This window comes from Astatotilapia calliptera, chromosome 22, assembly GCF_964374335.1.
Source record: "Astatotilapia calliptera chromosome 22, fAstCal68.1, whole genome shotgun sequence".
Classification (NCBI taxonomy): Eukaryota; Metazoa; Chordata; class Actinopteri; order Cichliformes; family Cichlidae; genus Astatotilapia; species Astatotilapia calliptera.
Genome location: NC_137442.1, coordinates 22,140,509 through 22,167,068, shown reverse-complemented (window position 1 = coordinate 22,167,068; position 26,560 = coordinate 22,140,509). Strand labels below are relative to the sequence as shown.

General features: G+C 40.3%; 3 protein-coding genes across 6 annotated transcripts in view; all 3 read right to left on the bottom strand.

Moving 5' to 3' along the window:
• The window catches only part of rims3 (regulating synaptic membrane exocytosis 3), a 52,349-nt gene extending 50,892 nt beyond the window's left edge, over positions 1-1,457 (bottom strand). Inside the window, exon 1 of one of the 2 annotated variants that reach the window (XM_026157465.2) lies at positions 943-1,457. The gene's annotated coding sequence lies outside the window, so the exon portion shown is untranslated. The remainder of the gene's footprint in view (positions 1-942) is intronic. The other variant, XM_026157466.2, reaches the window with a different exon arrangement.
• Positions 1,458-5,028: 3,571 nt separating this feature from the next.
• Positions 5,029-9,958, bottom strand: nup42 (nucleoporin 42). 2 transcript variants are annotated; one of them, XM_080296558.1, is made up of 7 exons: positions 9,684-9,958; positions 8,572-8,866; positions 8,376-8,464; positions 8,213-8,289; positions 7,450-7,536; positions 6,996-7,098; positions 5,029-6,765 (listed from the first exon to the last, which is right to left on the bottom strand). In XM_080296558.1, exons 1-7 carry the CDS (start codon positions 9,850-9,852, stop codon positions 6,254-6,256), a joined length of 1,332 nt encoding a protein of 443 aa, XP_080152684.1. In that variant the 5' UTR covers positions 9,853-9,958; the 3' UTR covers positions 5,029-6,253. The 2 variants fall into 2 exon arrangements, with proteins under 2 accessions (XP_080152684.1, XP_026012850.2); XM_026157065.2 differs by having other exon boundaries at positions 9,678-9,957.
• A 974-nt stretch (positions 9,959-10,932) lies between these two features.
• Positions 10,933-21,546, bottom strand: LOC113014732 (gasdermin-E-like). 2 transcript variants are annotated; one of them, XM_026156445.2, is made up of 10 exons: positions 21,353-21,543; positions 19,874-20,109; positions 19,570-19,762; positions 19,155-19,332; positions 16,599-16,719; positions 14,544-14,693; positions 14,087-14,208; positions 13,720-13,840; positions 13,535-13,605; positions 10,933-12,995 (listed from the first exon to the last, which is right to left on the bottom strand). In XM_026156445.2, the coding sequence occupies exons 2-10, from the start codon at positions 20,079-20,081 to the stop codon at positions 12,768-12,770; spliced, it is 1,392 nt and encodes a 463-aa protein (XP_026012230.2). In that variant the 5' UTR covers positions 20,082-20,109; positions 21,353-21,543; the 3' UTR covers positions 10,933-12,767. The 2 variants fall into 2 exon arrangements, with proteins under 2 accessions (XP_026012230.2, XP_080152294.1); XM_080296168.1 differs by having other exon boundaries at positions 13,535-13,840; positions 21,353-21,546.
• Between the last annotated feature and the right edge of the window lie 5,014 nt (positions 21,547-26,560).

Genomic DNA, 26,560 nt, shown 5'->3' with positions numbered 1-26,560 from the left:
TAATATGCGCTGTCTCTTTTTATTCAAAAGAAGATCCTGAGTCACATGTTTCAGTTTCCTTCCACAGGTGGGGAGCACAGTCTGCGCTTCCATTCTGGTGTTTGCATCTCCCTTCATTTGTGTGCATACACGTTCATGCAGCCATCTGATACAACCTCACACCTCAGCGTGCACTTGGCACAGGCAAGGGGCAGGCATCTTAAAATATGCTCAGTTTCACTCACACTCCCTCCTTCCTCTCCATTCACTGTCACGTGCAGCATAAACAAACACCATAAGAAAGGGGCAGCAGTGCATAAACTGAATTATAGCGAGGCACCTTTATGCCTTTGACCTCATGCAGCCATCCACAGATCACCAGAAGGGCACAGCTGACCTATGACATGCCTGAACTTTCTCCCTACATGTCTAAATCAGCAGAGACAACTGGTTCCACATCTCTTAAGCAAACATCAGTGTAGACTAAGAATCATCAGAATCAGAATACTTTATTAGTAAAAGTGAAAGCAAGAAAATTGTGTCTATGAGTATTTAGGCCACAATGCTATATCCACCACAGCATCACTGTGCATCATATATACTGTCTCTTATGACCGTATTAATCTCTTTAAACACTTAACGAGATTAAAGTAAGAAAAGACATGAACCTGTAAGCTGTATCGTGGCAATTGCTTACTAACAAAGATGAGAGCATAACAGAGGAAACCAAGTATTTCCAGCTGATGTGCTGCAAATAATCTAATCCAGTCCACTACCTCCAAAATGCCTATAGCCTGTACACTGCAAGATTAAACACAGTTTAAGATATCTGCGCCATGCTCCTCTCATCTGCTCAGATATCAGTTGTATTATTCCGATCATCAGTCCATTGGTGCGATCATTGTCCTGCACGGACACTGAGCACCGCGAGCCGCGCAATTAAGAAGGAATCAGTGCACTTACCACTTACAGCAAGGAGCGGCGAAGGCAAGGTGCGGGGAGTCGGAAGTTGTCAAATTAATGTTTGCTTCTGTCGTTTTTGTAAGTATGTCATCGTTTGGGTTTTATTTTCGCTGTGCTGGTGTGAGGACGGCGGTTCGCAGGACGGCTTGTCGGCTCGGTGATGCTGGTCACACGGCATGCAAGGCGCGGCGAGAAACGCGCTGCTGTGGCGAAAGGGATAGGAGGGTGGGAAGGAGGGAGAGGAGAGATGGATTACAAGCAGGCCCAGCCGCTTGGAGAAGACAGGCAAACAGCGACTACGCGTGGACATGTGTGGAGAAAGCGTGGAGGGAACTGTAAATGTTTACCTGTGCAAAAGCGTCCACCTGTCCTCACATTTATCATTGTGATTCACCTTTGCCATTCTTCGTTTCGGCCTCAGGAGGAAACTGTTTTCAGGCTGGAGAAAGTTACATTTTACGTTTTATTAACTGCTTTGCACCAGCTTTTAGCCCAGTGGTTTTCAAAAAAACTATTTCTGGCATGACCCAGTTGTGAAATAAATTTTACAAAATTATAATTTTAGTTAAATAAAAAAGTAAACACAGCAACCTTTTATTAAATAATAATGCTAATGATAATAATGTAGCTGCATTTAAAAAATATGTTACAGGAACTGCCTTTTTAAAAACCACTATAGGCACTATAAACAGCTAGCAGTAGTTGATATGCAGTTAGCATATAAACTAGCTTACCAAGCTAGATAGCAAAGAAAACAGGAAGAATAGAAGAATTGAATAGCCAATTTATAACGTTAATCACATAAAGTAACAGCTGTATGTGTAAATAAGCAAACAGGGTTTTGGGGGGGGTTTAGCTAAAAAGGTTATGTTGATGTTCTTGTCATAGTACTTTTTTTATTCCCCCAAAGTGAAATATTAATCATAGCTGGTGTGTTAAATCCATAAATTTAGGGTTTTCATGTAGCAAATTCACAATGGGGATGAGACTCACTCCAACAAGTCACAGTCCATGGCTGTGAAATAGTTAACACACATTATAATGTGTTAATTGGCGATTTTTAGATGTGTTGTCATTTTTGCAGAGAGCGGCAATAACTTTGCCACTCTTGCTGTTTTGTTAAGCTAATGGTCTCCTGGCTGCACAAATCAAATCAAATCACTTTTATTGTCACATCACATGTGCAGGCACACTGGCACAGCACATGCGAGTGAAATTCTTGTGTGTGAGCCCCACAAGCAACAGAGATGTGCAAACACAACAACACAAACGAGCAAAATACAAGAATGGCCAACCTGAAACTAATAAATATATGTACAATATATAATAGTGTATGCATTTCTGGATGTGTATACTAAATATTTTCCTACGTGTGTGTGTGTGTGTGTGTGTGTGTGTGTGTGTGTGTGTGTGTGTGTGTGTGTGTATACACATTTTTACAAATTAAATAGTGAAAAAAAAAAAAAATAATAATAATAAAATATATAAAATATACAGAGTTGAATATGTGCAAAACAAGTGGCATTTATATACAGTGTGGAGTGCATAATGTTGAAGTTCCAGTAGTGAAGCTGAGGTGTCTATGACGTGTTCAGCAGTCTGATGGCCTGATGGAAAAAGCTGTCTCTCAGTCTGCTGGTACGGGACCGGATGCTGAAGAACCTCCTTCCTGATGGAAGCAGTCTGAACAGTTTATGGCTGGGGTGACTGGAGTCCTTGATGATCCTCCCCGCTTTCCTCAGGCAGCGCTTCCTGTAGATGTCTTGGAGGGAGGGAAGCTCACCTCCAATTATCCGTTCAGAGCACCGCACTACTCGCTGGAGAGCTTTGCAGTTGTAGGCGGTGCTGTTGCCATACCAGGTGGTGATGCATCCAGTGAGGATGCTCTCAATGGCACAGTGATAGAAGGTCCTGAGGATGCGGGGGCTCATGCCGAATCTTTTCAGTCTCCTGAGAAAGAAGAGGCGCTGCTGGGCCTTCTTCACTGTTTTGTTTGTGTGTACTGACCACGTAAGATCCTCAGCCAGATGTACACCAAGGAACCGGAAGCTGCTCACTCTCTCCACAGCAGCGCCGTTGATGGTGATGGGGGTGTGTACTTCTCTGCACCTCCGGAAGTCCACTATCAACTCCTTTGTCTTTGCGACGTTGAGGGTGAGATGGTTGTCTTGACACCAGTGGGTCAGGACGCTGACCTCCTCCCTGTAAGCCGTCTCATACTTAATGGACAAAAAAGAGAGTAAAAGAAATCTTCTAATGTTAATTTCAGCAAAACAACTAAAGGGTGTATGTGGCAAAATGTCAAACTCGTTTACTCTAAAGCGTTGTAATGAGTTATATATATTTACATGTGTCCTAGCTCCTAAAGTTATTTAATCCAACAAGTGTGAAGAAAACAGTTACTTTTCTTTTGCAGCCACTCATGGTGAACTTCAAGAATTGTTGAACTCTTTGGCGGTCGCTGCCTTTTGCAAGACTGAAATTATTCTCTGATCTAACTCAAACAGCTGCAAGCAATCGCAGGCTGGAGTACGTACAGTAGGCCTATGCAAGTTGAGACTCTTGGCTTGGACACAGCATTTAAATTTTTCCATTTCTGTAATGTATAAAACTCAACAAGTATACTGGATGTTTGCTAGAGATGACTCATAACACATCACATTGTTACTGTCTGAGTTACCCAGTCTGTACAGCACCAGTACACTAGATTAATGTGAAATGAAATTTCAAAAAAAAAAAAAAAGCAGACATGATCTTTACTGGAAAGTATTTTGAATTTATATGAGATCTAATGAAATTGAAATGGCTATGCTTCCGTTTCCACTTAGTGAGTATGCAGCAGTGTCTGCACAGTTAAGATTGATGCTTTGAATTTATTTTCTATCCAGCCTTTTTGGATCTCCAGTTCAATATTTAAAACAAGACCAGCCTTAAATGCAGCATGTGCAGTATATTCTCTAAGCCAACGTTTCTTACTCTCAGTGTGTTAAGCGGAAGACACTAATCCTACTATGAAACCATAAACATCCTCAGCATGGAAACACAAGGCCAGACATGGACCTATAAAAATATATTTGCAGGTGAAATATGTGCCACCAAGGCCTCTTGCAAAAGGCCAGTCAGATAGGCATAAATCAGAGGCCTTGGATCAATGCCCTGTTTCCCATAGGCAAACTGCTGTGGCACAACACAATCAATTCTACCTCTGGATTCATAGCTCCAATTACTAAGCCTTGTTCTCTGCTACAACTATAAAAGGGGTGGTGTGTGTGTGTGTGTTGGAGGGGTCACCTGGAATCATACCCTATTTATAGTAGTTTTGGATTCAACTCAGTTCCTCTGAAATGTGCAGAGGGGCAACCGAAGCGTTTCTTTCTTTCCAGTGCTGACATCAGCTAATGCAGACACCACAGTGGCAATGGAAACAGCGTGCATTTAGTCACCCTATAATAAAGACAAAAATTGCTGATCTGGAAAAGTTAGCAGCAGGCAGAAGTCATAATTCAAAGGGCTGCTACACAGCCGGGGCATGCAGTCTAAAGGAGGGCATCAACCAGACAGACAGCTCCTGTTTTCCTCTTATCGATAGGTGTGTTAAATATATTAAAGCACCATATACTGTGTACATCTGGTTCGTGTTGCTGAAGTCAGGGCACAGTCAATTGGATTACAGTGCACGCTGTGTTGTTTAAGCAGTGATTTCACAGGAGGGTTGGGAAGGGAGGACTGAAGGAGCATATGGACTCAAGTCTTGACGCTGTATTTCCATCATTTTAAATGTAGGGTCCCTCTTGGGGAATATTTAATGATCCATGGGAGGAAAGGAGGGTACGCATGTGTGTTAAGATTACGCACAACTGGTCAGACGAGCAATCCCACATCATCACTGAGGTGATGTATCTGAGAGTGAGTAAATGATACCAATGAAACCCCGTGCGTTTCTGTGTGTGTATTCAGGTATCCACAGACTCATCCCCTCACTCATGCATACCCTACGTAAACACAAGCAATGCTATCGATTTGATGCCGTAGCAAACCTGCTTATTTGGTGTGGGGTGGGGTAACAAACACTCACAAGCACCCTTATTTATCAGTTAGATTGCTTTAAAAGTCACAGGACAGCAATACAAACACATTTCAGCGGCACGAGGGAGCAAGTGCCTTTTCATGAGAGCGTGTCTTTTTCAGTCGTTCATTAATCAGCTGAATTATTTATCATCTTCTAGCAGGGGGTGGGTGGGAGTTTACTGCTGAGGGACAGAGGAGCAGGAGAGAAAATGACTGTGTTGCACACTGTTGCTCACAGTTAATGTTCAGTATTTATAAGAACACAAAATTTGTATTAATTATATCTACAAGGCCTTTTTGACCTGGCTGTAAAACACGGACACACAAACGCAGGCAAACACGAAACCCAGCTTCACCTCCGACTGAAGCTACGCACTCCCCGTCAGCTGAAAATATGCTCGAGTCAGCAGAGGTAGAGCCCCCTCAGCAGAATGGTTTATTGCTGTCACATGGATCACTCTTGCTGTCCCACCATTTGCTCAGCACCTAATAAATACATTCTGAACAGCTTATTTATTCTCTGTCATTTGGAAGCTGCCTCACTTTGCTCTCTGTTAGCAGAAATCTGGTGTGAATAAATGTTTGTTTTTGGTTTCCAGGCCTTGATTTTGTTGTTTTATCACATTACATTGCAAGGGAAAAGTAGCCTGAAGTTAAAAAGTACTTCTAGGTTAAAACACAAGTACACTTAAATGCAGAAAAAATAACAATAATAATAAAGAAAAAAAAACCCTCATGGACAGCTTGTATTGTGACACCACCTTCTGACTGACACATGTAATTACAGCAAGAATTCCTATCCCATGAAACCTTAAATGAAATACATTTATTTACCTTTAGCCCAACACACAGATAATCTCAAATTTACTCCACATAAAGTTCAAGAAGCTGATTTGCTGAATTTTGCATGTTTGATCATTAAAAATTAAAATAAACCTTTAAAAGATTTTTTCCCCATCAACTTTTCTTGCTGTACCCTTAGGTACTTAAAAGGGAAAAAAAAAATCAACAAATTAAAACCCATGCAACCTAAAATCGTTCAAAAATAGAACTTTTTATGACAAAAGATAGCTCGAAAGTACACAGCACACTTCCAAACTGAGTTTTCTCCACCTACACCGAGGAGAAGTGTGTGGATGTCAGCCACATCTTCAAAATTACTTGCACGGAAAAGGTTTAAAGCTTAAAGTTTACACAAAATTATAGTTTTTAGTTTAATAATCTACCCATATTCTCCACAGTATCACACCACTAGCAGGTTAGAAGGGGGGGGCTTCAGTGGAATCTGTCCCAGAGTGAATTTCTTAGCCTTGAACTGACTCAGTTCCTCTTCGGTCAGTTTACTCTCAGGGGAAAACAGACTATCTGACGCCCCTTCGGCAGACCCAGTTCCTGAAGTGGGCTGAGTGGCTGCTGCCCCAAATCCTCCACTTGTCTGCCCAAAAAGACTGCTGCTTCCTGTTGTCGCAGGGGCTCCAACCCCGAAACTGCTGCTTGCTCCAGTGGGGAAACTAAATCCAGAGGCAGATCCAAATCCTGACGCAGGTGCTGGTTTGTCCGTGGTGGTAGAGGCGAAGGAGAAACTTGAAGCTGAAGGTGTAGAGGAGGACGCAGTGCCGAACCCAGAGGGAGGCTGTGTGGGAGCTGCTAAGATGTCACCAAAACCTGTTGAAGATGACTGTGTGGCTGCAGAGCCAAATCCACTATTTGAAGCAGAAAAGCTGAAACCGCTGGCCTGGGCTGGTGCACCAAAATCTGCAGGAACAGAAGGACTTAGAGTTATCATGGAGTGATGGATAATTTTATAAAATACCTTTTATTATGAAATTCTGAAAACCTATACTTTGATTAATTTAGTGCTAAAATACTAAACTACATGCAGTCTCTGTAAAATCTGCTCAAGCATCATAACTCATTAGAAATGGGAAGTACCTTCAAAAAAGAAAGACAGTTTATGATTCAATGAAGAAATCGTTAATCTTTACCTTTGCTTCCAAAGCTGGAGATTGAGGATCCAAATCCAGTTGCTGTTGTCGAACCAAACCCACCTGAAGATCCCTGAGGTGCGGCACCATTTAATTCTGCAAGCTGCAATGAAAACAAATGAAGTAAAAAAAGAAAAAAAGAAAAAACCACTGAATTAAAAGCCCCAAAACAGACAGGAGCAATGCTAGTGTCAAATCAGAACGTCAGCATTAAATCTAAACCAGGTGTTCGATACGTTCAAAGAGTAGAAGGAAACTTTATTAAACGAAAATGTATTCTGACATTTCCATTGCTGCACACTGCTGACATGCACACCTAATGGCAAAAATCTAAACACATCTTCTCAGTGCTGTTTGGTTTTCACGTCTCATTAGGGACCAGTTATGGACTCTGGAATTGTAACAAATGATCTAAAGTTGGGAAGCGATGTTTGTGAGGATCTGTGTGTCTTACCAGTGCCGCACGAGTGGCTGGATTCATAATCTTCAATTCCTGGACTCTGTTTTTCCACTGACTGAGCAGCTGATTGATGCCATTCATCTAAGCACAGACAAGAGGAATTTCTTATACTCTTAGAAATACTTAAACACATTTAACCTTTTGCCTTCCGATATTAAATTAGAGCTTGATTATAATAATCAAGCCCATGTAACAAAAAGACTTGGGGCCATGCTTCTATCCACGACGAAGATGTGATACCGCGGAAGCACTAGCTGGTAGTCGGGCCGTACGCGTGTCTTTGTGGATTATGTTCAACTGCACTAAGTCCGCTTGTAGTCGAAAAACAAACAGGCAAACATTTATTTCCACAGTTTTGAAATACAGTGATCCGTTTGAATGTTCCTGTACACTGCAAACACAGTAAGAAACTGTTTTTCTCCACAGCTAGTTAAAGCCCCCGTAGCTCCACACTGCCCGTCGCGAACGTTCCCCCCGTGCACAGTTACCGTGTGTTAAAGGAACAGTACGTAAAAATTAAATAAGGCAAGAAAATACAATTTAACTGTAAATCTTACGCTAAAGAAATTATAAAGTAAAAACTGAAATTCCCCATTATCTTACACTTATCCTTATCCAAAATGATTCAAATTATTAACAAATATACACTCTGTGCAATCTGAGTAAACTAAGAGATGATTAGACCTTTATCCTATACAAGATGAATACTGACCCAAAGCCAAACAGACATGACATTACTAAGGAACACTACACTTACGTAGCCCTGCAGATCTCCTGAAGGTCTTGTGGAGTAGTATTCCAGCCGGAGCTCTTCAGGGGAGAGGTCAGTGAAACCTGTAGTCAAAACATAGGAAACATGTTCAGGTCCAGTGTTTCAGTTTTTAAAAATATACATTTAAAATGAAAAATCTCATACACACCAGATACAAGTGTCTTGAAGCTATAATAACACGAGAATCCCCACTGGCCAGACTTCTCCCAAACATCCATGTCCATCTGAATAACTTCCCTGGATAACAAATATGACAATGATTTCCTTACGACTGATAAAAAAAATTTGTTTAAAAAAAAAAAAAAAAAAAAAAAAGAACATTATATTTTCTCATAAAGACTCACAGTTTTTTGTCGTCGTCTTCATCACCAACTGTTCCTCCCGCTGGCCTTCCTCCCCCCCTGCTTCCCCTGTCAAAGGTGCTGGGAGTATTAAGAGCTGAAAATCTGTTTTGACTTGAGAAACTAAAGTCGGAGCTCTTCACATTTTCTCTTCGCCCTCCACCACCACCACCTCCTCCTCCCCCTCCCCCACCTCCTCCATGACCCCAGTCGTCACTTCCGTGAGAAGAGAAGGATGAAGGCTGGATGTAGTTTCCTTTTTGCTGGGAAGGATTCACCCAGACTCTGTTTCCAAACCCTGGAATCAAAATACAAACCAGTGTCACAAAGCATTACAAATTGTGTAAAATACACTCCATAGTGCATCATCATTATTAACCAATTTTAATCCTTGTTTAAATCACTTTATTAGCTCTCTGGATAGCTTTATCCTCAACTTTCTGCTTTACTGAAAGCTGGTTGTCTGCTTTACATTCATTTATTTGATAACCACCATGAGGTCTCATGAAGTGGTAACATGAAATTAAATTGCTGTTGTTTAGCACACACCTGACCTTTGTAAAATATGTATTTGTTTCTAGTATAACTGCATTGGAAAAGAAACTACGACACAGTAACATTACCCATCCCTCCTATACTAAATGTGCATTCATGTGGCTTCAGAATAACAGGAAAACCTCTTCTGTGATGCCCATTCAAGTTTGGGAAAAATAAAAAAATAAAAAACCCATATGCCAAGTTGTTGACATACTTAAAACTTAACAGAGTTGATATTTTTGACTGGGCCCCGTGCTATGAAGTGAATTCAACATACTCAGGCTACCCTTCCATTTCTAAATAAGCTAGCATGACGGGGACACACCCCAGTAAGAAGTGAACCACAGTTGAAAATCCAGGGTTAACTCCATGGTTAAGTTACCTAGATAAGCACAATCTCAGCCCACTGTTCAAATACCCTACCCACGAAGCAAACTTAATTTGCCTACAATTCAGTGGAACAGTAAAGGAAGGCTAACAAAAGCTAGCTAAGAGAGCGAAAACATCACACGAAGAATGCTAAAGAAACTGAAAGTACGTTTAGATGAATGTTAACTTATCAAAGACGTTACTTCCACCTCCACTTCTGGGCTGTTGCTGACCAGAGGAGCGGTTGCTGTAGTTGTTGTTATATCCTCCACCACCTCCTCCTCCTCCTCCTCCTCTGCTTCCTCCTCTTGGGTGCTCATTCCAACATTTTTCGCCGTAACGACAGCGGCCCTGAAGAAAGAAGTTGCACACAGGCATTTCCAAAAGGTGCTAAAGGCGTCTTTTAGAGCGCAAAAACACCACTTCCACTCGGCAATATTTTCTGGCCGTGTCTGAACTGCGGTCGCACGAGATTTACGTCACCACTCGTCCCACGTGGTCTTTTTTTTCGGGTGGGATTCTTTTTTTTTTTTAATTTCTTTACCAGATAATTTCTCTATCAGATATTTTTTAATTTTAACAAAAGTTATATAATAATATAAAATAATAATATTAATAACAAGAAATTAAATAATCATATTAAATTAAAAACACATTTTATTTCATTTTTTGTAATTTAACCTTTACCAAAGGAAAAACAAATCTGTATTTTTATTTTATTTTATTTGACCAAAATGTAAGGAGAAGAAACTACAGATACCTGAAAATTGTAGTAGTATTAGTATTTGTACTTGGTAAAGTATGGTAAAGTCCTTGGTAAATGTTGTTAAATAATGTCACAACTACTAACTCACTCAGCTACTAACTTATAAGATCTTATTAAACATGACTCAGCTAAAATAATCACTTCTAAAATGTAAATTACAGCTACAGCATGATGTGTAATAATGTTAAAGTTAAAAGTGATTTAATGTTTGTAAGACCTTAGAATATTTAATCATTATTAAATATTTGCACAAACTCTGACTAAAATCCAAGATACACCTTTCATCACGCCTTTGTGGTTTGGAATCTCAGAGTTGGAGAAACTTTTTGAACCTATGAAAAAAAGCACACTGAAGATGTCAAACACTTTCTTACCTACAGTTTGTAGCTGTCAGTAAATAGTAACCTTAAAAGCTATGGTGGAACTATAAGAAAGTTACGGTGCTTACTGTAATGTAAAAAAAATAAGTAAACACTAATTTAAGATAATTAGAAATGGTGTAAATAATCTGTATCGATACCTCACTGATACACAGCGACTACACCACACTCGTTCTTAATTTCCAAAAATGTAAATGTAAAAGATGATCATTTATAGTTTTCAATACAGAAATCCCCCAATGCACTACTTTCTCTAAACGTGTACAATAAAATGTAGCTTGCATCACATTTATTTTTCTATGGAGGACACAATTCACAGAAAATATAAAAGTTTTATTTTTGCTTTCCGTGTTATCAAAATGATATACTTTGATACAGACAACTACATGCAAAACACTTTCTTTGAAAGCCCAGTAATATAGTCTTTCTTAACAATAAATTAGAAAGTAAGTACCAGTAAGGTCATGAGAAAAGGAATGTCATAAAAACATATAGTTCATATATGAAAACACACGATCTTCTTAATAAAAGCTCTACTTTTTAAAAATGTCAATACTGTATTTTATAGTGTAGCTTGTTTTAACAAAGTCTGGTCTTCAAGAGAATATTAAAAATAAAGCTTTCTTTAAGTTAAAAAAAAAGTTTAATGCTATTTTGATTATTAAGATGAGCAGCAATACAATGCCGTACCATTTAAAATTAAAAATCCTTGCATGAATTGGCATGTAGCATGTTTTTCACCACATAGATATGGAAAGGCTAGTTATTTTACATACCATAGGCATGGAACAAACTTCAATTTTTTTATGTTAATTGAAAAGCTTAAAATTGCAGAAGTGTAGAGCTGCCAGCCAGGCAAAAGAAAAACAGAGCTATATTACGTTATGACATGAAAAATCTAAAAATATACTTTTGTTGTTTGTTACATATATTTTAATGTTAGTACAATATCCTTTTTTACGTTTGAATAACATAATATCACGTTATTACAATATACATAATTATCACGTTTGTACAATATAATATTTATATTGTACGAACGTAAACGGTTTTTTGTTATAACGTGATAATTATGTTTATTGTAATAACATGATATTATGTTGTTCAAATGTGAAAGATATATTGTACAAACATATAAAGTATATTGTTAGATCAATAAACGTTTCACGTTATAATGTGATATAGCTCTATTTTTCTTTTCCCTGGGTGGCAGCTCAACGCTTCTGTATAAAATCATCAACATGTAAACATTTCTTGAGCTGAGAAATTTGAACTACCTTTAGCTTAATCGCCTTTCAAGTGATCCCTGGTTAGTAAATTTTCTAAACGATGAGATTTACTAAAAAATTTAAAAAAAACTGTGTACCAAAAACTAGCAGATAAGAACGTCTGGATTGAACTTGTAGGACAGATTACTGTAAGGCAGTTGTCTCGAACTCAAGTCCTCCAGGGCCGCTGTCCTGAAATGTTTCCATGTGTCCCTGTTGCAACACACATGAATACATCATTAGCAAGACTCTATAGAAACAATTCAGCCATGTGATTCATGTTACAGTAGCTCATGAGTGAATGAACCTGGTGCAATAAAAGTACTTTTAGAAGTACATTTTTCCAAACACTTATACTTGAGTAGGGTTATGGGTTGCCACTTCAGCATGCAATCAAGTTCTATACTCTTGCTAATGACCTACTAATTTTATTCGGGTGTGTTGCAACAGGGACACATGTAAAAGTTTCAGGACACCAGCCCTCAAGGACTGGAGTTCGAGACCCCTGCTAAGGTGTCTAATCAAACTCTGTGAAAAGTAAGAAAATGAAACAATATATCATATCAGGGCTTCCCCACAATATATCAAATCCTCCTTCAATTAATCACTATCTATCAATATATATTTCTTTTTTTCAAAATACATGTTATACAATGTTTGTTTTAGATAATAAAAACATATTTATGAAAAAAAAATTTTCCCCTGCTCTGTAATAAATCTAAAGCAATGTTTTAAAAGTAATAATGATAATAATATGAAAAAGTCTTGTAACAAACGATAGCAAGCTTACATGTAATAAGATTTTAAAATAAAAAAAGAAATGGTGCAAATACAATCAATAAAAAAGGAGAGGGAGTGCACACTCAGGCACTACAACTATTAAAGTGCATTGCAGAGCAAACACAATCCATGAATGCTGAGGAAGAGGACCACTGGTAGGACTCCTGCATTATCTCTGGTTTCCATCCACAGGAGGTCAGCGTCTCTTCTTAGCATCACACTGGCAGAGGAAAGTAACTGCTCTGCCAGCTGAAAGGCCTGGTTATCCTGCAGCAGGGCAGGAAGAGACTGAATGTTGAGAACATCGCTGCTCTTTAGCTTGCACACCTGGGGAGATAGGTAGGTGGATCAGTGGACAAGTTTTTTGTTGCAAAATGTTGGTTTACAGATTCGAATTCTACTTTCCTCAAAGAACTAAAATAAAGAAAGATGAAATGGTTTAATAAATACTATAAATTTATGTCATAACATTAGATATAGAGCTAAAACCTCATAATTGGTTGTAGTTAGCTTAGCATAGCTAGCCTGGTTAAAGCAGCCACCAGAAAGTCACAAGGAATTTTGGGGGGTAAAAAATACATAAAGTAGAAATATTATTATTAATTGAACTTTAGAAGGTCAGATAGGTGTGTATTTTGACACCTCTGGAACAGAGATAGGCTAGCTAGTTCCCCGTTTATACTAAGCTAAACAGGTGCTTGTCATGTTTAGAGATGTAAAATTTATTTTTAATACATAGTTTTCTTTTGTGTGTGAGTGTGTTCTACGTAAATATTGAATTATTGAAATAACTCAACCACCAATGTACTAATCATGGTACCAATCATTACCAACAATGTGTACTAAACTGAAACAAGTTAGCTAACCAGCATGTTGAAAGCCTGCAGAAAGTCAGGAGCGCTCTTGCTCAGAAGTTCCAGAGTTTCTTTGGGCAACTCTATAAAAACATTAAACAGAACACATGATGAGGTTAAACCCACTAAAAAAAAAAAAAAAATCTGCAGCACTGCTTTGTATGCTGAGCTTTTTTTTGTCTGTAACTTCCTCTTACCTTCCATGGCACTGACCAACAGGTGCGCTGCATTTAGGGTGCTTTCAGTGGGACTCTCTGCACTGGGCTGCTCTTCTTTTGGGGTCCCATTGTGTATTTCATTGCTACACAAATCTTCAAGCTGACATAGAAAAAGGGCTTCAGATTAGACGGAAAAATAAACATTTTGGGATGCTGTGGTTACACATTTATTCACACAACCAGACAGACTATTTTAGCCGACTGGCTAGTGGTCACCACGAAGATAAGATAAGATAAGATAAGATAAGATAAGATAAGATAAGATAAGATAAGATAAGATAACCTTTATTAGTCCCACACGTGGGAAATTTGTTTTGGTCTACAGGGCATTACCAGTTTCACTCACCACAAGCTGCAGATATGACAGAGCAGCACTGTCATTCAGAGTTTCTTGGAGCTTCTTGAATAAAGCCCATTGGGTCGGCTGGGGGAGCTTTGCCAGAGGAGAAAGGACTTTTTCCTGCGATTCTGCAACAAACCAGAAGATACTGTTTGTTTATTATCGATTATTATAACCATGTGACTGCTGTTCTTTCATATTGTCATAATCATTTTTTTAGGTATTACAGCTAGTTTTAGTGGCAGTGTTTACTACTGAGGAAAGTCAGCTCAGCTATAATGTTTGAGAATAAACCAAAAAATGCAACGGCATAGGCAACGTTTCAGTGAGACGGATAAAATAACAGTTGTATTTGGGACAAAAAGGAACCTTCCTCGGTTTGCCATAAGTCTACTGTGTTTCATTTGTTATATTTTTTTCCATCAACAAGTAATTGTGTGAATGTATGAATGAAGGGACAAACCATTATGAAGTGCAATAAGGGGGGCTTTCTGTGGAACCTTCTGCTCGTTGCACTTTCCATCCACTGTGTCGAAGCAATCATCAGAAGGCCAGGACCTCGAGATGGAGTCTGACTCAAAGCCTCCAATTGCACCAGGTTGTAGACATATGTCTGAAAAATACAGAAAACATCATAAACACATGGGCAAACACATATCACACACAAATGTTATCTGATTATTGAGTGTGTAAACAGAAGAACTTACTGTTGCTATTCTATCCTCTAACCATGTTTGGCTATCTATCACTAACACTTCTATTCCCAACATTTTATTTTCCCTTTCAAAGCATCTAAGTCAAGAAGAATAACTGCTCTTTATAGTGCGGCTTCCATGTATGGGTGTAATATAGTGTGTCCTATCTGATACACACATACACACACACATAGCAGCAGCAAAATGGCTGGACAGGAGATGGTAAACTGAGATAAAACTAGAAAAATTTACATTTCCTGCGAAAATGCTGTGTGGATGCCTTAACGCTGAAGTTGTCTGCTGAAAAAGCTGAAAAAGTTGAAAACTTGCAAAAAGTTATATGGCGGTGAAGAAACTGAAAATTCTGCTGAAAACAGGTGAAGAAGCAGAAAATTTTTGCTGAAAAGTGGTGAAAAGCCAAAAATTCTACTGAAAAGGGTAAAGACGGAGAAATTTTTGCTGGCCCTCCTGGTCTCAAGGCGGCTACTCATCTCACTGAGCCAAACTTATTCTCACAAAGAAGAGGTGGAGAGCCTGACAAATCTGCTGAAATGAGCAGGAGCTGCTGAGAATTGTGCTGATAAGAGGTGAAAAGGCTGAAAACTTTGCAGAAGAGGTGAATAAGCAGAATTTGGGCTGAAAAGAGGTTAATGAGCAGAATTTCTGCTGAAAAAAGTTTTTTTCTGAAAACAGTAGAAAAAACTGAAAAATTTGCTGAAAAGGGGTGAAAAGGCTGAAATTTGTGTTGAAAAGAGTTAAAAAAGTTTAACTGTTAACTTAAAGAAATGTTACCATAAGCGGGATTTGAACCCGGGCCTCCCAGTCTGAGAACGGCATCTCATCTCACTGAGCTAAAACACAGGTCAACCTGGCGAGGAAAATCAGTGACCCCACTGACAATGTGGAAGAAATGGGCAAAAAATATTGCAAAAAAATTTTTCAATATCTCAAAAGTATAGAAGTTATGAGCACCAAAAGTCATAGGACCCATTAGCAGAAACAGCAGAATTTTTAAAAGTTTGAACAGTGAAAATTGGCTGAAAACTGAGGGAGTAGTTAAGTGCCAAAAAACGTACGGAAGCAACTAGATTATAGTGGAATAAAGAATAAAGAGAAACAGGAACTCAATAGTGTGGATGCCTTTGAGGCATCCACACAATAAAAGATTACCCTCTTCATAAGTAGATGGCAGCTACACGTGTTACTATAATTACAACAACACCTGACGAGCATGTACACCCTCATTAACCTCTCCTGTCTCTAACAGCAGTACAATACCTGTAAGCGAGCATTTCATCCGTGGCAGGGGAAATGGCCAGAGGACAAAAAGACTGATAAGACTGTTGATTGAATACAACCTGCATCATTGCTTCATTGTTGTAAATACTACCGCTGCCATCTTGGAGGCTGCTGTAGGATAGTTGTCGGAAGCTCACCTGGGCATTCCAGGCAATATAAGCTAGCCCCAAGAGGAAACTAAAAAAATGAAGCCAACATGGAGTCCCAGTTTCTAAAGTTGCACTTGAGGCTAGTTCCAAACATGAGTCAATCCCTATAGACTGCCATTATAATCACACAAATATCAGCAGGGTAACTTCAGGCCATTGAAGCAAACACCTATGTGTGTTTAATCAAAGCAGAGACCGTAGAAAAGCTATGATATCCATTTAAAACCTTTGCCACACACAGCATCAGTTTTTCAGTGATTTGGTTGTATGCTTGGTAAGTGAGATCACACCAGAATGTTAAAGTGATATTGTCATTCTCACGTTCATAACCACACATGTGGTTTACCACACACACTCTCACTCACACACACTCACAGTATTGTCCGTCTTTTTTAACCTCCAGTTCCAGGATGCTGTACGCGATGACTGTACCAGAGGGGATCTCCACAGAAACATCGCTGTCTATCTCAATGCTGTTGCTGTCCTTCACACACACCTGGGAGCACACATATACAGGGAGTGCAGAATTATTAGGCAAGTTGTATTTTTGAGGAATAATGTTATTATTGAACAACAACCATGTTCTCAATGAACCCAAAAAACTCATTAATATCAAAGCTGAATGTTTTTGGAAGTAGTTTTTAGTTTGTTTTTAGTTTTAGCTATTTTAGGGGGATATCTGTGTGTGCAGGTGACTATTACTGTGCATAATTATTAGGCAACTTAACAAAAAACAAATATATACCCATCCATCCATCCATTCGCTTCCGCTTATCCTTTTCAGGGTCGCGGGGGCGCTGGAGCCTATCCCAGCTGTCATAGGGCGAAAGGCGGGGTACACCCTGGACAGGTCGCCAGTCTGTTGCAGGGCTCAAATATATACCCATTTCAATTATTTATTTTTACCAGTGAAACCAATATAACATCTCCACATTCACAAATATACATTTCTTTTTCTTTTTTTTTTCTTTTTTTTTTTAAAGAATCACGGTGTTGCAATGGCCCAGTCAAAGTCCGGACCTTAACCGGATTGAAATGCTGTGGTGGGACTTCAAAAGAGCTGTGCAAAATGAAATGAAGCAATGTTGTAGGCCAGAATTCCTTCACAGAAACATGAGCAACTGGTAACGTGTCTCACGGTGTTGAGGAGACAACTTGATAACTTGTGATATACAAGCTATTAAATCATGCAAAATATGCAGTTTTTTACAGACAAGAAGGAGAACAAGAAAAACAATGGTCTACTATCTGTAAGAGGTTATATAATTCCTTTAAATATTTAATATTTTAGACATAAATTTCCAAAAGCAATTATTATTTTACAATAAGAGGAAGAAGTGAAGCAATGCAAGGCAGTGATACTGACTAAACTCCAGTTGCTTCTCCTGAACACAGATTACGAGATATTTGTCGAGTTATGACATTAATGTTTGCACAGCATTTACCACTCAGAGGGCAATATACATTTCTGACATTCAAAAACAAAACAAAAACAAATCAGCGACCAATATAGCCACCTTCCTTTGCAAGGACACTCAAAAGCCTGCCATCCATGGATTCTGTCAGTGTTTTGATCTGTTCACCATCAACATTGCGTGCAGCAGCAACCACAGCCTCCCAGACACTGTTCAGAGAGGTGTACTGTTTTCCCTCCTTGTAAATCTCACATTTGATGATGGACCACAGGTTCTCAATGGGGTTCAGATCAGGTGAACAAGGAGGCCATGTCATTAGTTTTTCTTCTTTTATACCCTTTCTTGCCAGCCACGCTGTGGAGTACTTGGACGCGTGTGATGGAGCATTGTCCTGCATGAAAATCATGTTTTTCTTGAAGGATGCAGACTTCTTCCTGTACCACTGCTTGAAGAAGGTGTCTTCCAGAAACTGGCAGTAGGACTGGGAGTTGAGCTTGACTCCATCCTCAACCCGAAAAGGCCCCACAAGCTCATCTTTGATGATACCAGCCCAAACCAGTACTCCACCTCCACCTTGCTGGCGTCTGAGTCGGACTGGAGCTCTCTGCCCTTTACCAATCCAGCCACGGGCCCATCCATCTGGCCCATCAAGACTCACTCTCATTTCATCAGTCCATAAAACCTTAGAAAAACCAGTCTTGAGATATTTCTTGGCCTAGTCTTGACGTTTCAGCTTGTGTGTCATGTTCAGTGGTGGTCGTCTGTCAGCCTTTCTTACCTTGGCCATGTCTCTGAGTATTGCACACCTTGTGCTTTTGGGCATTCCAGTGATGTTGCAGCTCTGAAATATGGCCAAACTGGTGGCAAGTGGCATCTTGGCAGCTGCACGCTTGACTTTTCTCAGTTCATGGGCAGTTATTTTGCGCCTTGGATTTTCCACACGCTTCTTGCGACCCTGTTGACTATTTTGAATGAAACGCTTGATTGTTCGATTATCACGCTTCAGAAGCTTTGCAATTTTGAGACTGCTGCATCCCTCTGCAAGATATCTCACTATTTTTGACTTTTCTGAGCCTGTCAAGTCCTTCTTTTGACCCATTTTGCCAAAGGAAAGGACGTTGCCTAATAATTATGCACACCTGATATAGGGTGTTGATGTCATTAGACCACACCCCTTCTCATTACAGAGATGCACATCACCTAATATGCTTAATTGGTAGTAGGCTTTCGAGCCTATACAGCTTGGAGTAAGACAACATGCATGAAGAGGATGATGTGGACAAAATACTCATTTGCCTAATAATTCTGCACTCCCTGTACACACACATATAGGATTGATTAGAGGAAGGCTGACTGATTTCTTTTTTTCTTATATTTTGGGGGGTGCATAAACAGAATTTCACAAATTTATGGCGATCAAACTACAAAATAAGACATATGCTGATAATAATTTACCTGATAGAATTATTGAAAACTCTCATGGCATCATGACTAAAAAAGCTTTTAAGAGGCCTACCTTAACCGAACTCCCCAGCATGCCAACCAGCCCGAGCACCCCTTGAAAGGTGCACTCTTCCACTTTTGTCTGGGTGATGGAACAGGGGCTGGTGGTGAAGATCCTCTCCTTCACTAGCCCCACCACCTCAGCCCGCTTCTCTATCTGCCTCACCAGCACGTGCTGCATGTCCACCGACCTGATATGAAGAGAAGCTGGTGTTAATGGTTTGAGACAGACTGATTGACAAATGGAAAATGACACCACGCCGCTGTGGTCTGAGGTGTTTAGCATGTGATGCCTGAAGTCCACATTTATAAGGAGTTCATTACATCACCATTGATGACCTCATCTCCTTAATCTTTGATTACAACCTGTATATGTGAAAGCAGTTTTTAAAAATAAAATAAAAAGCTTTTAAAATATTACATCATACCTGTTGTCCGAGTCAAGTAATAGCTTCTTCACATTCACCTCCTCTTTTTTCAGCTGGCCAAAACATGACTGGAGCTTGGTAGTGCCACGCCCCTCCAGTCTGATACTTGCAGAGCCGGCTTCGGGGCCCAGATCACTAGCAAGTTTAGCTCCATATGTCCCCTTGTAGGTCAAGAATTCTGACTCTGACACTCCTGCAAAAACACAAGGTGTTACCCCGATATCAGCTTTGTTGAAATGTGTCTGGGAACTCACATGCACGACATTTTTCCTGTAACAACTTAAGTTTTAATCTGTACACCTACCCGGGATGATCTCCTTGTCACCCAGCAACAAGTCGCCGAGAGTGAAATCTGTTGGTTGGTACCTGGGTCTCTGCCAAAACCAGCGCTTGCGTTTGATCACGAGGGCCATGGGAACCAGTTTGTGAGAGTCATTTACTCGAGAGACGTGGATGAGAAGTCCTTCGGGGTCAATCTCACGGACGAAGTTGGCAGTGGCCTTGGAAAACATGACTCCAGAAGACGAGCACCACAGACAGCTGGAAGAGAAAGAAATTAAAGGTTTCAGCTTGGGCTTAATTTCTCTCCAACAGCAACCCTAATGTGTTTTATTTAAATATCTAAACAACTGTAGGTGATTTCCAGTTGGTATTCTCTCCAGCTCTCTACCCTTGATTGTTTATGAGTGACTGAGAGGCCTGTGTGTGTGTGTGTGGGGGGGGGGGGGGGGGGGGGTTAACCCCCAAATAGCAAGAAATCAGTGACTCATCGGACATAGAGGAAGTCCCCTGGATGTTAGGATACAACTTTAACAACAAAAACATGAGTGCACACAGACACCAAGGTCCACTAATACTGCAGTCTCAGTTTTCATTGTTTAAATATTCACAATATTTGGATGTACAATAAAGAGGGGAGGGGAGTTTGGAGGAGAAGGCTGCGCAGCATTAGATGGTAGAGGAATGTTACATAAAAGAAGATGATGGAGCTCAGGCTTTTGAAAACTATCCTCATGAATAAAATGTAAGAATGTTCAACTTCGCCGTTAAAGATTAAGGCAAACTAACCATGACTTGACATAGATTCACTGTGTTGAGTCACTTGGGTTAAATTATTAAGCAGCTGCCGTAATGTCACCTGGGACTGTCCTTTAACCCCAAACTCGCACTGTAAAAGCTCACATTCTGAATATTTCATGTTTCTTTTGTTTAGTGTGTTCTGAACCAAGGAAACAAGGGGCATAAAAGGAATAACTGTCACATGCAGTAGATAGATAGATAGATAGATAGATAGATAGATAGATAGATAGATAGATAGATAGATAGATAGATAGATAGATAGATAGATAGATAGATAGATAGATAGATAGATAGATAGATAGATAGATAGATTTTCTATAGTAATGTAATGTGTCGATGAGCATAATCAGACGCTTTAGGTTGCTAAAGTTGGACTCTGACAGTCCTGTTTTCGGCTCAGGCTCCACGACCACCCCCATACACACGTGTGCCAGCCCATTTCCCGGTCCGGCAGCCCACTTTTTCCAGTTCAAGCTTTCAAGCTACAGTAGCTGGGGCCGCGCACGAGCTGGCGTAATGAGTGAGGTCAATTGCGCACGAGCCTCAAGACGCATGACTTGGATGAATTTAAAGGGAGCCGGAGACTCAAAAATACTTTGACCGCAAAATAACAACACAGGTTGGGACAGTGAAACCATTCTTAGTCTCGTCATCGCACAGAAACACAGACTGACACGCAGTAGCCAATAAATAAAGTTTTTACCTTTCTCAGAGTTGACAGTCAGTAACGAAATGTGACCGATGATGACGTAAAAAATAAAATCCAAAAGTAGTCCTTTGGCTTTCTAAGTGAAAGTTCACACACAGCTATTTGAGCAAATGACGAAACTGTGAAGCAAATCCCCGAAAGACAGCACTGTCCGGGAGAAGCTACAGGCGAGTGCTGAGAGGACTGTATAGCCAACCCTAACCCTAACAGAAGACCGCCTCCTGGAGTTAATTCTGATCATATGAGCACACTGGGACGTGTATCTGTGTGTGTATCTGTGTGTCCGTTTCGGGACATGAGCAGATTTGCCTGTTTGAACTTATTAATATTATTCATTCATATGTGATGAGTAATCTTTAAAACGGATGTCTTTTTCAGCAAAAGTTCATTCAGCAGCCAAACCACATCTTGCCTCACAACACAACCATTGAGGTGGTCAAGCAATTTTAAGTCTTTATTTATTTATTTAAAATGAGCTAGAACATTAAGCTCAAAAAGATAATTTAAAAAAATAATAAATGAACTCATATTTAAAGGATACGAGAAAGTTTCGTGTATTTAGTCTCTGTGTTTTCATTCAGGTCGTCTGTTTTCCTCCCTCTAAGTAACTTCAGGTTTAAAGTCTTTCATGAGTCTGTTCAGGTCATGTTCATTTTTCGTGTTTTCTCTTCATAGTTCCTCGCATGTACCTCTTCAGAATCATGTTCACTTTTGTCATAGTCATCACAGTTTATGTTTTCCCAGTTTAGGTTTTAGTTTTAGTTCTCACCCCCTGTTCACCTTGCTTTGTTTTTGTATTCATGTTTTTTCAGCCTAATAAACGGCTCGCCTTTTGTTTAAAGTCAGTTCTGTCTCCTTTTGGGTGTGCATTTGGGCCCTCCATCTCACTCCAACACAGTCTACTTCCGCGGACCGTGACATATGGTACTATAACAGGCTCTGTGATCAGGAGGTTTAAAGTTCATAAAAGTAATTTTCATGTTCATTAGTGAAAATGTAGATGCATGAAAGTAGTTTAACCTTTAGTGCCTCTACAATTTCTTAATAATATTGGGGGAAATTATTTTTTAAAAAAGAAGAAGAAACCACAGGGAGGAAAAACAGCTTAGTAAAAAACAGGAGGTGAAACACAAATATACCTGTTCACAAAAAGATGATGGTAATTGTTTTTGATTCATATTTAAAAATCATCAATGGTGATTTTTTAAATTTTGGATATTTGTTTATAAACAGAACATTAAAAAAAGCATAAAGAAAAAGAAAATATGTTCTGGTGCTAAATTTATGATACTGAACTCATCTGTGAAATCTTCCTTTAATTGTAGATGTTATGAAATTTCATATTTTACAGTGGAAAGTTTTAAACAACAGACATCATTGTAATATTACATGCATTATTTTTGTATTGCAAATGTTCTGAAATTATCTATTTGATTATGGAGTGACGATGTAATTGGATTTTTGCCACCGACTTTGATTACAAATATTACTAAATGTAAGTTAGGTCCTGACTGTAAAAACCAACACATTTTCAAATGGCAAACGGCACAACAGTCTGGTCTGCCATTTTTACTATTTAAATTCTGTCTTTTACATCTTAAGTTTCAGTTCCTTTAAGAGTTCAGGGTTGGGTCATTCTGACCTCCAGCGATCCCTTTAGTTGGCACAGGAGTGTAACTAATAAAGGTCCTCTTTTCTCTAAGTCAGAATAACTGATGATTGAGGCAACAGGATGCCTGCTTGTCACCATGTCCCACTTCTTTTTTCACACATTTTCATTTTTCTTCCAAGTGTCCAAGAAAGTAAGATTAATAACCTAACTTTGCCTCCATTAACAGTACTCGCAGCACGCATTGACTATACTGCACAGAAATCAGAATATATTTGATCAATCTGAGACTATTAAAGCAAACTGCAATGACGCACACATGGACACACTATTTTTTATTAGGTACACCTTTCCAGTACCAGGTTGGACCTCATTTAGCCTTAAGAGCTGCTTTCATTCTCTGGTAGTACGGATTCAACAAGCTGCTGGAAACATTCCTCAGAGATTTTGGCCCATATTGACATAACAGCATCACACAGTTGCTGCACAGGTGCTCTGTTGGATTGGGATCTGATAACTGTGGAGGTCATTTGAGTAGAGTGAATTCATTCCAGTATTTAAGGAACCAGTTTGAGATCATTTGAGCTTTGTGACATACAACGTTATCCTGCTGAAAGCAGCTATGAGAAGAAGGGTATACTGGGGTCATAAAGGGATGGACATGGTCTACAACAAAACTCAAGTAGGCTGCGTTTAAACAATGCTCAGTTGGTACACTAAGACCAGCCTGAATCATTCATATTGGCAAGATTGAACCATGCTTTTCTGTTGTTTAAACAAAAGTCTGACCCTACCATCTGCATGCCAAACCAGGCTCATCAGACCAGGCAATGTTTTTCAAATCTTCTGTTTTTAATGAGCATTTGCGAATCGTAGCTTCGGTTTCCTGTTCTTAGTTGACATGAGTGTGACCCGGGGTGGTCTTCTGCTGACACTTTGTGCATTCAGAGATGCTCTTCTGCATGCCTTGGTTGTAACAACTGGTTATTTGAGGTACTGTTGCCTTTAATCTGCTGGAAGCAACCAGGCTCAGACCTTTCTGATGTCTGGCATCAAGAAGGCGTTTTCACCCAGAGCTGCTTCTAAGTGGATATTTGAATGGAAAGAGTTGCTGGCAAGTGATTGGCTGATTAGATATTTGCATAAAGGAGCAGTTGAACAGGTGAATCTTCTAATGTGGCTGAGAGTGTAGTCTTTAATTTGTTAGTGCGTTATCGCAGTGGGAATCTGCTACTGGTCCAGATTCCCACTGCAGTAATTAATATTATGCATCAATGTGTTCTTTGAGTATACCTTTATAATCTGAGCCAATACATCATTTATGTGATTTTTACCAAATATATTTCTGTGCAGGCATTACTCACAGAAATGTTTCAGGTATTTAAGCACAAAAGGAGGTTTATGGTCCCGTGAAATAAAGATATTCTCTTTCTGATTGACAGGCATTCCTTTGAGAAGATCTTGAGAACTAAGAGCAAGTAAAAGTGGAGGTTTTTGGAAAACAGGAGGACATCTGGAGAATATTAAAGTTAGGAAAACTGATCGTAGGAACAAGAAGCATTTTGCAAATAAGAACTGACTATGTGGGAAAGTCATCAGATCTAATGTGAGCTGGGATTCAATGGAAGCTCGCACAACTCTGCAAATGACACGCAGGTCTACATAATGGATGGACAGTGTTTTAAGATAAGATAAGATAAGATAACCTTTATTAGTCCCACACGTGGGAAACTGTTTTGTCACAGCAGGAAGTGGACAGTGCAAAAGTTATATAGCAAAAATTAGAATACAATAAGAATAAAATACTGTACCCAACTGTACAGAATAGAATAAAATAAAATACTATATACAGTAGAATAAAATAGAATAAAATATACAACAGGATAAAAATAGAATACAAATGCTTTATACAACTGAGTAAAAATACAACTTTGTCAGAAAAAGAGTGTTGCACTTAGTGTTATTGCACATGTGTGGATGTGTGTGTTTGATCAGTTGGAGTCTTTGCTGTGGAGTCTGACAGCAGTGGGGAGGAAAGAGCTGCGAAATCTCTCCGTCCCACACTGTGGGTGCCGCAGCCTCCCACTGAAGGAGCTGCTCAGTGCTGTCACAGTCTCCTGCATGAGGTGGGAGATGTTGTCCATCAGGGATGACAGCTTAGCCGCCATTCTCCTGTCACTCACCACCTCCACTGGGTCCAGAGGGCATCCTAGAACAGAGCTGGCCCTTCTAATCAGCCTGTTCAGTCTCTTCCTGTCCCCAGCAGAGCTGTTGCCACCCCAGCAGACCACACCGTAAAAGATAGCTGATGCCACCACAGAGTCATAGAAGGTCTTCAGGAGTGGGCCCTCTACTCCAAACGACCTGAGTCTCCGCAGCAGGTACAGCCTGCTCTGCCCTTTCCTGTAGAGGGCGTCTGAATTATGAGTCCAGTCCAGTTTGTTGTTCAGATGAACACCAAGGTACCTGTAGCTGTCCACAGCCTCAATGTCCATACCTTGGATGTTCAGTGGTTACCAGCTCCTTGGTTTTACTGGTGTTGATGTGGAGGTAGTTCAGCTGGCACCATTCCACAAAGTCTTGGGTCAGTCCTCTGTACTCCTTGTCGTCCCCATCAGTGATGAGGCCGACTAGTGCAAAGTCATCAGAGAACTTCTGCAGGAAGCACTGGGTGGAGTTGTGGGAGAAGTCTGCAGTGTAGATGGTGAAGAGGAACGGAGCCAGAACCGTTCCCTGTGGGGCCCCTGTACTGCAGATGACCCTGTCCGACACACAGCCCTGAGTTCTCACATACTGTGGTCGATCGGTGAGGTAGTCCAAAATCCAGGTAGGGAAGTGATGGTCCACTCCTGAGTTCTCCAGCTTGTCCTTCAGGACCGAGGGAAGAATGGTGTTGAAGGCACTGGAGAAATCAAAGAACATGATTCTCATAGTGCTCCCAGCGGTCTCCAGGTAAGTGAGGGAACGGTGTAGGTGGTAATTGACGGCATCATCCCCTCCAATGCCAGGCTGGTAGGCAAACTGAAGTGGGTCCAGTGATGAGCTCAGCAGGTGCTGAAGCTGAGCCAGGACCAGCCGCTCCAGGGTCTTCATCAGGTGGGATGTCAGAGCCACCGGCCTGTAGCTGTTGAGGTCCTTGGGGTGTGAAGTCTTTGGCACTGGTACAACACAGGAGGTTTTCCAGAGCTGTGGGACTCTCCCCAGCCTCAGGCTCAGGTTGAAGAGGTGCTCCATCACCCCACACAGTTGGTCCGCGCAGGACCTGACGACCCTTGAGCTGATGCCATCTGGGCCCGCTGCCTTCTTGGCTTTAATCCTCCTCAGTTCCCTCCTAACCTGGGTGGTTGAGAGATACAGGCTGGAGCCTTGTGTGGAGTGTGTATTGGCTGCTGTTATTGGGGGTGGGGAAGAGTGAGCAGGGTGAGTAAAGGTGTGAAGTGTCTGAGGTGTCAGAGGTGGAACAGCAGCAGTGGGGGTGGGTGAGTCTGCAGCTGATGTTGAAGACTGCCTCATGGATGAATCAAATCTGTTGAAGAAATGATTCAGTTCATTTGCCCACCTCACATCCCTCCCAGGCAGAGAGTTCTGCTGTT

What these genes read in the sequence shown, in the direction of transcription:
- nup42 (XM_026157065.2), bottom strand. Translation starts at nt 9,852, where the DNA reads ATGCCTGTGTGCAACTTCTTTCTTCAGGGCCGCTGTCGTTACGGCGAA. An exon ending in GCCCAGAAGTGGAGGTGGAA is followed by an intron (nt 8,867 to 9,677) that starts GTAACGTCTTTG and finishes TTTTGATTCCAG; the next exon opens with GGTTTGGAAACAGAGTCTGG. An exon ending in CTCCAGCTTTGGAAGCAAAG is followed by an intron (nt 6,766 to 6,995) that starts GTAAAGATTAAC and finishes CTGTTCCTGCAG; the next exon opens with ATTTTGGTGCACCAGCCCAG.
- LOC113014732 (XM_080296168.1), bottom strand. Translation starts at nt 20,081, where the DNA reads ATGTTTTCCAAGGCCACTGCCAACTTCGTCCGTGAGATTGACCCCGAA. An exon ending in TTACTTGACTCGGACAACAG is followed by an intron (nt 19,333 to 19,569) that starts GTATGATGTAAT and finishes TCTTCATATCAG; the next exon opens with GTCGGTGGACATGCAGCACG. An exon ending in TGCAGGCTTTCAACATGCTG is followed by an intron (nt 12,996 to 13,534) that starts GTTAGCTAACTT and finishes CTATCTCCCCAG; the next exon opens with GTGTGCAAGCTAAAGAGCAG.